The sequence below is a fragment of the Pseudophryne corroboree genome, chromosome 2, assembly GCF_028390025.1.
Source record: "Pseudophryne corroboree isolate aPseCor3 chromosome 2, aPseCor3.hap2, whole genome shotgun sequence".
Taxonomy (NCBI): domain Eukaryota; kingdom Metazoa; phylum Chordata; class Amphibia; order Anura; family Myobatrachidae; genus Pseudophryne; species Pseudophryne corroboree.
The window spans coordinates 423,959,676-423,974,664 of NC_086445.1; the positions used below are offsets into that span (position 1 = coordinate 423,959,676).

At 45.6% G+C, this 14,989-nt stretch overlaps 1 protein-coding gene across 4 annotated transcripts in view; it reads left to right on the plus strand.

Annotated features, from left to right (window-relative positions):
- Nucleotides 1–14,989, plus strand: part of OFD1 (OFD1 centriole and centriolar satellite protein) — a 112,925-nt gene that overhangs the window by 72,223 nt on the left and 25,713 nt on the right. For 3 of the 4 annotated variants that reach the window (XM_063953522.1, XM_063953520.1, XM_063953521.1), the window contains exons 14-17: nucleotides 7,788–7,918; nucleotides 9,480–9,591; nucleotides 11,185–11,778; nucleotides 12,424–12,565. In XM_063953522.1, coding sequence (XP_063809592.1) covers nucleotides 7,788–7,918; nucleotides 9,480–9,591; nucleotides 11,185–11,778; nucleotides 12,424–12,565 — 979 coding nt within the window. The remainder of the gene's footprint in view (nucleotides 1–7,787; nucleotides 7,919–9,479; nucleotides 9,592–11,184; nucleotides 11,779–12,423; nucleotides 12,566–14,989) is intronic. The other variant, XM_063953523.1, reaches the window with a different exon arrangement.

Below are 14,989 nucleotides of genomic sequence, written 5' to 3' on the forward strand. Positions count from 1 at the left end.
AGAAACACTGGATGGTCTGTCTGCTTTCCATGTGGTAGCAATAAGGCAATGAGATCCATCTGCCCCGCTGGATTACTGCGATCCATAGATGGAGGACTTTTAGCAGTACCTAGAATCTCCCATAATTCATCAGGGGGTCAAGCGTTTAGCCATGCAGCTCCAACTCTATGGAACTCACTTTCCAGCACAGTTCTAGAGGACCACACTTTAGAAACCTTCAAAATCAGACTCGGGACTTTACTGTTTACTCCAGCATTTCCTTAATGTCCATTTAGTATTTCCATTTTCTCCATATTTTATGAAAAGCTTTTCTGTACTTCGTTGTGTCTGTACTGTATATGTTCATTCTATCTGTTAAGCGTCTTCATTCATATTGGAGAATTAGCGCTATATAAATAAAATTATTATTATTTCTCTTACGTCCTAGGGGATACTGGGAATCCATTTAGGACCATGGGGTATAGAAAGGTCCACTAGGAGCCATGGACACTTTAAGAAATTGATAGTGTGCGCTGCCTCCTCCCTCTGTGCCCCTCCCTCCTACCAGACTCAGTTTAGAAAATGTGCCCGGAGGAGCCAGTCACGACTCTGAAAGCTCCTGAAGAGTTTTCTGCACTTATTTTCTGTGTTTGTTGTTTTCGGGCACGACTGGTGGCACCAGCCTGCATGCTTCGTGGGTCTTAGGGGGGGAGTACGGCCCAACCTCTCTCAGAGTTAATGGTCCCGTTCCCCACTGACAGGACACTAGCTCTTGAAGGAGCTATTCGCAAGCCCCACCACGGCGAGCGTACATTCCCGCAGCATGCTGCCACCCCTAACAGAGCCAGAAGAGTGGTGAGTACTAAGCCGGCTCGCCGGCCATTATAGTGGCATGAGGGTACGGAGACGTATGGCTTCTAAACGGGGCAGACTACATCTCCTGCTGTGTAAGGACACAGATGCTGAACAGCGGACACAGTACCCAGACTGGCAACAAAGCCATAAAAGGAGTCTGTCTCTATTTTATGCACGTAGGCACATACAGCCAGTATAAAAAAGAGCGGGAAGAACGCGCACCATTGAAGGGACGAGGCTTCACTATCGGCAGATCCAGCAGCTCACTAGCGCCATTTTCCCTCTGAAGCTGACACAGATGCTGACTGACAGGGATGTGCAGCTCCTCCGGAGAGACTCCAGATTACCTCAGCGGTACCAGGGGGTCATTGCAGGGGGAAAGCGATTATAAGTGTACAAAGTCCCTAATCTAGGTACTTAGTCTGTGACCCAGCTAAATTTGGCATTGGCGTTAAGGGTGCCGTGTGCTGGTTCCATACTCCCTCTGTCTCCCCCTGGAAGGGCTCTTTGTGGGTTAATTGTGCATTTAACCTTTTCCTGTGTGTGTGTGCTGTCACTATTACAGTATGTCAGGCAAAGAGTGTACTTCATGTAAGGCACATTTGGGGCAGATGTATTAACCTGGAGAAGGCATAAGGAAGTGATAAACCAGTGATATGTGCAAGGTGATAAAGGCAGCAGCCAATCTGATCCTAACTGTTAATTTACATATTGGATCTAATTGGCTGGTGCCTTTATCACCTTGCACATATCACTGGTTTATCACTTCCTTATGCCTTCTCCAGGTTAATACATCTGCCCAAGTGTTCCTCTTCCCCAGGGGGTTCACTAGTGTGTACTCAGTTTAGTGTCCCTTCCCAGGCTAGTGGGGCAGAACCAGCATGTTTGGACTCCATTAGGGGAATGATTTCCACAATCTCTACTAAGTTATCTCGGACCGAGAAAGAGACGCAATACTTAAGACAATCTATGACTGAGTTTATGAAAAGAACTCTGTACCCAAACCATCTTCTCAGTCCCCTGCCATTTATCAGCAAAAATGCACTTTGGCCCATATCCTGCAGTCTGACTCCGATGATGAGGGGTCAGAAATGGAGGAGGGTGAGGTGGACTCAGCGGTGGGGGGAGGGTACTCACAGGGAATAGAGGCTCTCATAGAAGCTATCAGAGAAGTTCTAAATATTCCTGATAAGGTGACAGAGGAGAGTGAGGAATCTTATTTTAATATAAAAAAGAAATCCCCAGCCACTTTCCCTGTGTCAAAGGAACTAAATACCCTGTTTGAAGAACCGTGGGTTATTCCTGATAGGAAATTTCAAATCCCTAAACGGTTGTTATCATCCTTACCTTTTCCTCCTGAGGATAGGAAAAAATGGGAAAATACACCGATAGTGGATGCATCAGTATCCAGGCTTTCACGAAAAATTGTATTGCCTGTCCCAGGTGCAGCCTCCCTAAAAGAAACTGCTGATCGTAAAATTGATCCTTGTATACAGCTGCTGGGGTGGCCCAGAGACCCACTATATCATGTGGGTGGATTACTAGAGCCATTGCCAAATGGTCGGGTAACCTGATTGAAGGCTTAGACACCTTGTCTCAGGAGGAGGTTATCTTGTTCCTACAGCATATACAGGACTCTGTAAATTTTATGGTGAATGCCATAAAAGAAATATGCTTGCTTAATGCACGTACTACGGCTATGGCAGTGTCTGCACGCAGTGGTCTATGGCTACGCCAGTGGACTGCGGATGCGGACTCCAGGAAAGACGTTGGAAGGCCTCCGATTCACAGGCGAGGCCTTATTTGGAGATGAACTAGACAAATGGATCTCCAAAGCTACTGCGGGTAAGTCCACATACTTTCCTTCTGCAGCTTCCCCAGCTAGGAAGGCCTACTCAGGTCCCAATTTACAGTCCTTTCGTACTGCCAAGTTTAGGGGCAAACCCAGAGGTTCTTCTACAGCCACCAGAGGTGCTAAAGGTAAACCACGCAAACCAGCAACTGCCGGTCACAGGAACAGGGCTCAAGCTCTGCTTCCTCAAAACCTTCAGCATGACTGTGAACCGTGATGCCTGGAAGACTGGCAAGTGGGAGCCCGGCTAAAATTCTTCAGTCACATCTTCCACAGTTCGTGCCAGGATCCTTCGGTCATAGATCTTATTTGCCAGGGCTACAGACTGGAGTTCCAGGAGCTCCCACCTCACAGATTCTTCAAATCAGGCTTACCAGTTTCACAAGAGACAAGTATAACTTTACAGGACGCCATTAAAAAACTGGTACAGACTCAGGTCATTGTTCCAGTTCCACCTCATCTGCAAAACAAGGGGTACTATTCCAACTTGTTTGTAGTACCGAAACTGGACGGTTCGGTAAGATTCTGAACCTCAAGTCGTTGAACCCGTAGTTGCCAGTATTCAAATTCAAGATGGAGTCTCTGAGGGGGTAATTCCAAGTTGATCGCAGCAGGATTTTTGTTAGCAATTCGGCAAAACCATGTGCACTGCAGGGGAGGCAGATATAACATGTGCGGAGAGAGTTAGATTTGGGTGGGGTGTGTTCAATCGGCAATCTAATTTGCAGTGTAAAAATAAAGCAGCCAGTATTTATCCTGCACAGAAATAAAATAACCCACCCAAATCTAACTCTTTCTGCACATGTTATATCTACCTCCCCTGCAGTGCACATGGTTTTGCCCAATTGCTATCAAAAATCCTGCTGCGATCAACTTGGAATTACCCCCTCTGAGAGCGGTGATCTAAGGTCTTTTGGAGGGGGAATTCCTAGTGTCTCTGGATATCAAGGATGCGTACCTTCACATTCCGATCTGGCCACCTCATCAAGCTTATCTACGGTTTGCACTGCAGGACTATCACTACCATTTCCATGCCCTGCCATTTGGTCTCTCCACGGCACCGAGGGTGTTCACGAAAGTGATGGCAGAGATGATGGTTCTACTCCACAAACAAGTAGTGAACATAATTCTGTACCTGGACGATCTTCTGATAAAGGCACCGTCCAGGCAGCGGTTGTTGGACAGCATTGGCCTCTCAACCAGACTACTCCTGGATCACGGGTGGATTCTGAGCCTACCAAAATCTCACCTAGAACAAACACAGAGGCTTCCTTTCCTGGGAATGATACTGGACACAGAGTGTCAAAGTGTTCCTTCTCTTGGAAAAGGCAATGGTAATCCAGTCGATGGTTCAGGCTGTCCTGAAGCCAACCCGGATCTCTGTGCATTCGCCTTCTGGGTAAAATGGTGGCCTCTTACGAGGCGCTTCAGTACAGAAGGTTTCGTGCGGGGCCCTTCCAGCTAGATCTGTTGGACAAGTGGTCCGGATCGCATCTTCACATGCACCAGAGGATCCGTCTGTCGCCAAATGCCAGGATCTCCCTCCTGTGGTGGCTACAGACTTCTCACTTAGTCGAGGGTCGAAGGTTCGGGATTCATAATTGGATTCTGCTAACCACAGACGCAAGCCTCAGAGGTCCAGTCAGACAATGTGACGGCAGTGACGTACATAAACCGACAGGGCAGAACAAAAAGCAGGGCCGCAATTTCAGAGGTGTCAAGAATTCTCCTCTGGGTGGAAAAACACGCCGTGGCGTTGTCAGCGGTCTTCATTCCGGGAGTAGACAACTGGGAAGATGACTCCCTCAGCAGACATGACCTGCACCCCGGGGAGTGGGGCCTTCACCCGGAGGTGTTCCAGTGGTTGACACATTGGTGGGGATATCCACAAATTGACATGATGGCCTCTCGACTCAACAAGAAGCTCGAGCGGTATTGTTCCAGGTCGAGGAACCCACAAGCAGTGGTGGTAGATGCTCTGACAACTCTGTGGGTCTACCAGCTGGTGTACGTGTTTCCTCCACTTCCTCTGATCCCAAGAATTCTAAAAAGAATAAAAAGGGAAAAGGTTCAAGCAATCCTCATTGCTCCGGACTGGCCATGAAGGGCCTCGTATGCGGATCTTCTCGAGATGCTGCTCGAAGATCCGTTACCTCTACCTCTTTGCGAGGATCTTCTGCAACAGGGCCCATTCGTCTATCAAGACTTCCCGCGGCTACGTTTAACGGCATGAAAGTTGAACGGCTGATTCTAGCCAGGAGAGGGATTCCTGACAAGGTCATCCCGAGTATGAGCCAAGCCATGAAGGGGGTAATGTCTAAACATTACCACCATATTTGAAGAAATATGTCTCTTGGTGTGAGAGCAGACAATATTCCGCGGTGGAATTTCATCTGGGTCATTTCCTGCTTTTTCTGCAGTCGGAAGTGGATGTGGGCCTACGTCTCGGTTCCATAAAAGTACAGATTTCGGCCTTTGTCCATTTTCTTTCAGAAACAATTGGCTTCTCTCCCTAAGGTCCAGACGTTCTTACAAGGTGTTCTCCACATCCAAACTCCCTTTGTGCCTACCACGGCACCTTGGGATCTCAATTTGGTGCTGCAGTTCCTCCAATCGGACTGGTTTGAACCGTTACAGGAGGTTGATGTAAAGTACCTTACATGGAAGACCGTCACACTGTTGGCCTTGGCTTCAGCAAGATGTGTCGGAGCTAGGGGCGTTGTCTCACAAGAGACCCTGCCTAATTTTCTATGAGGACAGAGCTGAACTCAGAACTTGTCAGCAATTTCTTCCTAAGGTGGTGTCTGCGTTTCACATCAAAAAACCTATTGTGGTTCCGGTTGTTACAGACACCTCTGCTACTTCAAGGTCTTTGGATGTTGTGAGGGCTTTGAAGGTGTCTGTAAAGAGAACAGCTCGTCACTGAAAATCGGACTCCCTGTTTGTTCTCTATGATCCCAATAAAATTGGGTGTCCTGCTTCAAAGCAATCGATTGCATGCTGGATCAGGCTCACTATCCAGCATTCTTATTCCACGGCAGGCTTGCCGGTTCCAAAATCTGGACAGGCCCACTCTACTAGGTCGTGGGTTCTTCTTATGTGGCTGGCCGGAGAGTGTCTGCTTTACAGCTCTGCCGAGCAGCTACTTGGTCAGGTTCGAACACGTTTGCTACATTTTACAAGTTCGATACTTTTGGCTTCTGAGGACCTTCAGTTTGGTCAGTCAGTTCTGCAGGAACCTCAGCACTCTCCCACCCAGTTTGGGAGCTTTGGTACTTCTCCATGGTACTAAATGGATTCCCAGTATCCCCTAGGATTTAAGAGAAAATAGGATTTTAATTACCTGTCGGTAAATCCTTTTCTCATGGTCCGTAGGGGATACTGGGCGCCCGCCCTGTGCTTCGTTCTTCCTGCACTGTTACTTGGTTAAGTATTCTGGTTTGCTTAGCTGTTCCTGTTTCAAGTTTGGTTAGCATGGCTTTCCTCTTGTTTTGTGTGTGCTGGTTCGTAATCTCGCCACTTTCCTTATCTATCCTTCTCTCAAAGTATGTCCGTCTCCTCGGGCACAGTTTCCTAGACTGATTCTGGTAGGAGGGGCATAGAGGGAGGAACCAGCGCGCACTTTCAAATTCTTAAAGTGCCCATGGTTCCTAGTGGACCCGTCTATGGTGGTCATTCCGAGTTGTTCGCTCGCAAGCTGCTTTTAGCAGCTTTGCACACGCTAAGCCGCCGCCTACTGGGAGTGAATCTTAGCATAGTAAAATTGCGAACGACAGATTAGCAGAATTGCGAATAGACACTTCTTAGCAGTTTCTGAGTAGCTCCAGACTTACTCGGCAACTGCGATCAGTTCAGTCAGTTTCGTTCCTGGTTTGACGTCACAAACACACCCAGCGTTCGCCCAGACACTCCCCCGTTTCTTCAGACACTCCCGCGTTTTTCCCAGAAACGGCAGCGTTTTTTCACACACACCCATAAAACGGGCAGTTTCCGCCCAGAAACACCCACTTCCTGTCAATCACATTACGATCACCAGAACGAAGAAAAAACCTTGTAATGCCGTGAGTAAAATACCTAACTGCATAGCAAATTTACTTGGCGCAGTCGCAGTGCGAACATTGCGCATGCGCAATTAGCGGAAAATCGCTGCGATGCGAAGAAAATTACCGAGCGAACAACTCGGAATGAGGGCCCATACCCCATGGCACTAAATGGATTCCCAGTATCCCCTACGGACTACGAGAAAAGGATTTACCGGTAGGTAATTAAAATCCTATTTATCTGTTCATTTTGGGTTCAAATTATGCTTTTACTGTGTTTACCGTTTGCGTTTTTCTGGAGCATTTGCCATATTGCTAAACTAGGCATATATTTGATAGCAATATTTTTATAACCATGAAACACATTTAGAATACAAGTAGGTGCACTGAGACTATAAAGAAGCATAGTTGGTTTTGAGGTTCATAAATTACCCTAGTTTTACATGGTGCACTGAGTTTGAGTAGCTCATGAAGAAGTTGGGGGGTCATTCCTAGTTGATCGTAGCTGTGCTAAATTTAGCACAGCTACGATCAGGTGATCAGACATGCGGGGGGACGCCCAGCATGGGGCTAGTCCGGTCCGCATGTAAGTGCAAACCCCCCCACCCCCCCCCCCACCCCCACCCCCGCGGCGGAAATGCAAAAGCATCTTTTGCATCTCAGGAGTTACTCCCGAGAACGTCTTCGCTGCCCCAGGTCGCAGCGGCTGCGTCTGACGTCACGCAGCTGCCACGGCCCGCCCCCCAATGGTCTGGCCACGCCTGCGTTGTCCGGACCGCGCCTCCTAAACAGCGGCTTAACGCCGCCGTCCATCCGCCCAGCGACCGCCTCTGCCTCAGAGACGATCGTTAGGCAACGACGGCTGGCATGCGCCGGCGCACTGCGGCGCCGGTACATGCGCAGTTCCGACCCGATCGCTGCGATTAAACTGCAGCGAACGATCGGGTCGGACTGACCCCCCTTGGTTTTTGACCGCTAATATACAGGTTCATTGATTGTTTTGTAACATTTTAATGAAGCATACAGTTTACTTAATTCCTTTTTAAATATTCACTATCCAGAAACATCCCTGCCATTTCCTGAGCTCTTGTCTCTTCAAGAACAGTTAAGAAAGATGGAGACTGCAAGAAAATTTGACCAGGACGAATTCAAAATACAGCGGGAAATTCTTGAAAAACAACTTGAACTAGAGGTAAGACAACATTTACACGTTTTTATAATTTATATTTCTGTTGTCTTTTTTTTTATCAGCCTATATAGGAACAAAGAGACAAATGTGTATTTTTAATTTGTGTTGAAGTGGCAAAGGAAGGATGAGCATTACCTAAGTCATGGTTTCCTGTCAGTGATGGGATACTGACGTACTCGGTTTAAATTTAATATTTGCTATACCTCCTATATTAGATTTGTCTGACGCAAAATGTTGTTGTTACTTAAAATGAGTATACCCATTTTTTAATAACTAATTTAAGGCACAGAGTATATTTTGCATATTTGACATTTCTAAGAAATGTTTGTTTATTATTCATTTCAGAGAGTCTGCTTATACATTATTCTGAAAACAGATTTGATACAGGTTAAATCTCCCATATCCGTTATTCTAAAGGGTGTGTATTGCGTGACCGGCGGTCAGGAGACCACCAGTCAGCATACTGATGCTGGAATGGCGGCCGGCTGGGGGAGGGGGCAGCAAGCGCAAGAAGCCACGAGTTCTATTCCCACTCTATGGTTGTCGTGGATACCCACGAATGGGAATAGTTCCTGTTGGTCAGCATGCCGACTGTTGGGATCGTGAGGGTGCGGGATGCAGGGGGAGGTAATGTGACCGGCGGTCTCCTGACTACATCCCATTCTAAAAAACTAAATATTCCAAAAACATGTATTTTAAGCGCCATCATGTCACATGACACTGACACCATGTGACGGGTCGGACAGCGTTCCGAAGACTGCCCCTCACATATTAAACTGCTTACTGAACCCGCCGGGCTCTCTCCAGGCTGTACAGTATCTCACCAGTGCTCAGTAGCCGGTCCCTCTGCCATCTCTAAGCGGCACTCGCCGTCATCTTGGATCCCTACAGCTGCCATGTCAGCTATCCGTGACTCTCCTCCACCCCAACATGGACACCAGTGGTTCTGCCGGTGACAGATCCAGGCGCCCGCAAGCCTTCCTCAGCGTCTCTGGAGCTTACATCTTCCTCTATCTGCGTATTAAAGGTATCCATATGAATATATTCCAAAAGATTGAAATATCAGAAATTCAAAATGCTTCTTGTCCCAAGTATTTCATATATGGGAGACTCAGACTGTATCACTGTTAGAAACAGGATTGTCCTTCATTGGAATCCCAAAAAGGGAAACTTTTTTTTTTTTTTCTCTTTGAAAATTTGGTGGGTGATTGGGTTTTTAGGTACTATTAACATTATTATTACTATTATTATTATTATTATTATTAATATTTTATATTGATTATAATGTTTAATGGGGTACCAGTGAAAATATTGAAATATAAAAGGGTCTGCATTTTAACAAAAATGAAAATTATTTGTTGTCTTCTGTTTCCTTCAAATAAGAAATATCAATAAAATGTCAATTAAATATGTGATTTGTTGGTGTGACTTTATTGTAGTATTAACAAGTTGTGATGATACTAGATAATTCCCTGTAAACTGATATGACATAGCCAAGCTTGCTTTCTCACATGACTGGTAACACGAGTGCCTGAGCTGATGGTATAACTCTTGGCATTTGCAGATTGAACGCGGTCTGGAAATTAAAGTGCAGTTGTTAAATCGTGAGGAATCTTCAAAAAGACTTAGTGCTCAAGTAGAGCAACTTGAATTTCAGCTGAGACAAACACAGCAAGGTTTGACTTTATTTTTTATTTTTTTAAATTTCTTCATGGTAAAGAATGTTTTTTATAGGCTGATAGTTCACACCTCAAGGAAATGAGCGAAGGAGGTTCCAACACAGTTTGTGTATACCACAGTATGTGTATACCACACTTGTATGCCTAGGACAAGATCAACCTTCGCTGTCAGTGGTAACTCCAAACAAAGGAAGGCAACAGAGAGAATAGGATTTTCAGAAACCAAATGCTCAATAATGAAAGGATGTGCTATACGGATGGGCTGCCCAGTTAGGCTATATTAGGGTGTGGAATTATTGGTTAGAAGACCAATGCTACGCCGACTCCTCTGGTCCCTCAGAAAAAGACGTAGGTCTACTGTGTACTTACTATTACAGTACAAGAGAATTTATCCAGAACAATATTTTGTTGTTAGTTCTTTTTCTTCCTGTTTTAAGTATGTAGAAGAAAAATGTTTTTAACTGTACTAATTTGTGCCTATTGCATCTATTTAAAGTTTATGGATGGTGCAGGATGTGTAAGAAGAAATGCTTAATTGTAGGAGGTATAAAGTGCTGTTTTATTTTGTATGAATCCTGTCACACCACAATGATTCCCCCCACCCACCCCCCATCCAAAAATGCTGATAATACTTAATAATAATAATAATGTTTAATTAAAAATGTAATGAATGCGTACAATGGTTCACTTTGAATAGGGAGGCCAATCCCGGGCCATTTTTTCAATCCCGGGTATCGGGATTGAAAAGTGGTCTATCCAGGGATACCTGGGATTGGCGATTCCCTGTGTGGCCGCCCCCCACACATAACTCACCATACACCGCGGGCGGGTGGGGAACATCAGCTGCTCTCTGCTTGTGGCTCCCAGCGGCATGTGATGGTGCAGCGTGACCTCTCACTGCACATCATGCTGCGCTGGGGAGCCGGGAGCTCATCTCTCAATCCCGGGATTGAATCCCAGCCATTTTGGGACATAAATCCCAGGATCCCGCTGATCCTGATGCCGGGATTGGCCTCCCTAACTTTGAATAAAACTTAATGTGACACCAGTTCTACTTTAGGCACAGTTCTAAACCTCCTCAAGGTGTGAAGAATACCCTGTAATTGAGTGTATTGGAAAATGCACCGAATGTACTCCAGCAGTTTCAGCACAGTGGCAGGATCACTTCTGTGACAAACTTCAAGGGTCTCAGTCGACCAATGTAAAATTTTCACCAAAGCAAAATCTTTAGTGTATTTGTAATGTTTTGAGCAAATCCTTTGCTATCTTCCACTCATGTAGATATCTGTTACAGTGGCCTATGCTACTTTCTATTTCTTAATTTATTTTGCCTTTTTCATTCTTTTTATATTGAAATGGCAAATGTATGTCAGTCATAGTTCTCACATAAATCATTACATAAGGTAACAGAAATAAGAAGTTATTGCTTACTTTTTAAATTACAATTTATCGAGAGAATTTATTTTTTTTCAATGGCTTGATATGCTATATCAGGTAATCACTGGAGCGTAATAATCTGCATAAGGTAATACATTAATGTTTCGGTGTATTTCTATTTTGTTTCCCTTTGTGTGGTTGTTGCCTCGCCAGCTCTTGAAAATGAAGTGTATCGCATCCCCAGGACATCTTTGCTCAGCCACTCTGTGCTAGACTTCCCCACCAACAAGATTGTGCGTCCTGCTATTTATACCGAGAAACCTGTCTTTAAAAGCCAACATCTTATGGACTCTATTGGTGGCATTTCAGGTCAGTGTCGCCACGCTGAAAGGACCAGGAGCAGCTCTCCTGACTCTGATCTGGAGTTTGTTGCCAGCACCAAAGCCAGAATTAAAGAGCTTGAAAAAGAAGCAGAATATTTAGATGAAGCTTATCGCAACTATCATCACAGAGTCCTCCAGACTGCTTCCATTGATAGATACCCACAGGCTGCTATTCCATCAAGTAGAGGTTATTTAGGCACAAAACCAGCTGTTCTTCAGCATAAAGTCACTTTTTTAGAGGACAACCTCACTCCACAGCAGCATATTCTCTTAAACAGGCTAAAAACACAGACATATGAAGGACTATTGCCATCGGAAGTAAATAGAACCCCACCACAGACAAAGATCTCCTCTGCCCGTAGGCTGTCCTCAACTCCAGTGCCAAAAGCTGCAAAAAGTTACCAGGAGAGAGCTTCTTTGGAAGGTAAAAAGACTGTTATATGAATGTTTGATTCTGTGAATGATATGTAGGGGGTGATTCAATTGTATTTTTATATGGCACTAATTAATAAGCACAATTCAATTGTTTTTGGATGCTCATTAATTATCATGCTTAAAACACCGGGTTTAGCTGCATAATGCAGGTACGGGTACTTTTTGTACATTTCTGCTCGCCACTTCAGGAGGCTCTGAGCAGAAATATGTCCATCCATGGCATTCATGCCTGAACAGAGCAACAATTGAATTGCTCCATTGGTTACCCCCTAGTTAGCGCCACCCATAAAACAATTAAATTCCCCCCAATAATGTCTAATGTAAAAGAGGTACTAGCAACATTCACATCTGCATATCTCAAAGTATCCGATTAACAGATCTGAAAATAAGAGAAATAATAGCAATTGGATTAATTTGCATTTAGTACCCTGTTAATCTGGTACAGATAACGTATTAACGTAATTTATAACAACTAAAGAGAGGCTTGCCTTCATTATCCTTCCTTGTCCCAGAGAGATAAGACTCTTACTGACTGGCTGCTTTTTTTTGTACTGTGTTTTATAAAAAAAACAAACACTAATTGTTGTTTTTATGTTTTAAACAAAATATGTTTAAATATTTTCACTCATTACAGATAACAATGGCTCTTACATTTCATCTTCACACCACAGTCCGAATCACAGGCTTTCTCCCATTCCCAAAATCCAGCAACTTCCCATGCTAAACTGTGATGTTCCGGATACTGGAGTGGAAGCAGGAATAGAGCAACTCCCCAGGTATAGCAACACATCCAATTGAGTTTATTTTTACAGCACCAATATATTATTACATATTCACGGCTGATTCATGTAGGCATGGCTTGCATGACATGATTTGCACACTGTTTGCTTTATTCCTGGTATAGTTTAAAAAATGAAAGTGTGAACTGGCTCCTCCCTCTATGCCCCTACTCCAGACCTCAGTTTAGAAAATGTGCCCAGGAGACTGGACGCACTCTAGTGGGGCTGTACAGGGCTTTGCTAGTAAAGACTTTGTTAGGTTTTTTGTTTTACAGAGAAGCTGCTGGCAACAACTTCCCTGCTTCGTGGGACTTAGGGGGGGAAGATAGAACCAACTCCTCAATTAGTTTAATGGTTCTACTTCCGCTGACAGGACACCATTAGCTCCTGAGGGTACTGAACACAGCTGAAACATGGCTCGCGTTCACTCCCACAGCACTGCCGGAGTCCGGCAGAGAAGATCCTCCGGTGATCGTGGCGGCTTGTAAGGTACAGCGCAGCTGGGACGCTGCGCGCCATGTCTCTCAGCGGGTGCAGAGCGCGCGGGGGGGGGGGGGGCGTGCTCTGAGCAGCATGAAACCTTTTCTGTCCCTGGCTAAATAAATGTAATCCCCACCTGTGGGGACCCCCGGGGGCCAGTATAAAGATTCCCCTGTTCTGAGGGAAACGCGCCATTGCTAGGGGGTGGAGCTTCTCCTCAGGCAACCAGTTCCCTCACCAGCGCGCCATTTTCTCCTGCAGATGCCGTTGTGAGGATCCACGCTGCTCTTCTCTGCCACGGCTACTACAAGTACCAGCGGTTATACAAGGGAAGGAGCATTTAAAGAGGAGCCCATTTTAGATGCACAAGAAGGTAATGTGATGGCTCTTCCTTCCCAAAGAGAGCCGGAGTGGGTGAAAAAGTTGCAAAGTAATATTTCTATGTTAGCATAAAAATTCTCAGACAGTTTATTGGAGGCAGTCTGTGGAGGATGCCCTGTTTGCTGATGCATCCAGTTCATCTACTCGCGTCCCATCCAGTTCCCATAAGAGGTCCCTTGCCCAAATAATGAAGGGAGACACTGACACGGACTCCGACATGGATGCCGACACTGGGGACTTGAGAGGGGTAGACCCCAAATTGGCGAAGAGCATACAGTGTATGATTGTTGCTATCAAAGAGGTGTTAGAGTTTACTGATACTACCCCTACAAAAAAAAGATTATTTTAGATTAAATAAAAAAAGGGAGATAACTTTTCCTCCGTCAAAAGATCTGAATAATTTCTTTGAAGACGCCTGGTCTAACCCTGAAAAGAAATTCACTATTCCCAGAAGGATACGGGTTGCGTACCCATTTCCGGAGGAGGACAGGCGCAAGTGGAGACGCCCCCAGTGGTAGACACCTCAGTTTCTAGCCTGTCTAAGAAAATAATTTTGCCTGCCCCAGGGTCAGCTTCTTTAAAAGATCCTGCTGACCGTTAGTTAGAGACAACTTTAAAATCCATATATACCGCTAACGGTACGCTGCTCAGGCCCGCCATTACTGGTGCGTGGGTGGGTAACGGGGTAGAAAAATGGGCAGACAATTTAATGGTTAATATTGACACTGTGGATAAGGGATGAAGTGCTCCTAATCCTCAGCCACATCAAAGATGCGGTAGGGTATTTTGTTGAAGCTATGAAGGATGTTGGTTTGCTGAGTTCCAGAGCCACGGCTATGGCGATTTCAGGTCGCAGGGCTTTATGGATTCGCCATTGGAATGCGGATGCGGAATCAGAGAGAATTATTGAGGCACTCCCTTATAACGGGGAGGCCCTTTTTGGTGACAAGATGGATGCCATGATTTTCACGACAACATCGGGCAAGTCTGCATTTTTGCCTTCCACAACTGATCCCCCTAAGAAGGGGTATCATTCTCATACCATGCAGTCCTTTCGGCCCAGCAAGTACAAAAAGGCAGCCCCTTCTTTGCAGCAAGTGGTCGAGGTAGAGGTAGAACGCCTACAACGCCGGCTAGTTCGCAAGAGCAGAAGCCAGCAACTGCTGCTGCAAAAACCTCAGCATGACGCGGGGGCTCCCATGTGGGAGTCCGACCGGGTGAGGGCACGCTTACTATTCTTCAGCCAAATCTGGATTCGTTCGGATCTGGATCCTTGGGTGTTACAAATAGTATCCCAGGGTTACAGGTTGGAATTTCAGGATGGAGTTTCAATTAGGACGGCTGCTCCTATTTCTACAGGCGGGTGTGGATGCTGGCTTGAGATTAGGGTCTATCAAGGTCCAAATTTTGGCTTTGTCCATTTTCTTCCAGAAACATTTAGCTTCCCTTCCTGAGGTTCAGACGTTCGTGAAGGGTGTTCTGCGCATCCAACCTCCTTATGTGCCTCCTGCAGCGCCATGGGATCTTAATGTGGTGTTGCAGTTCCTTAAATCGGACTGG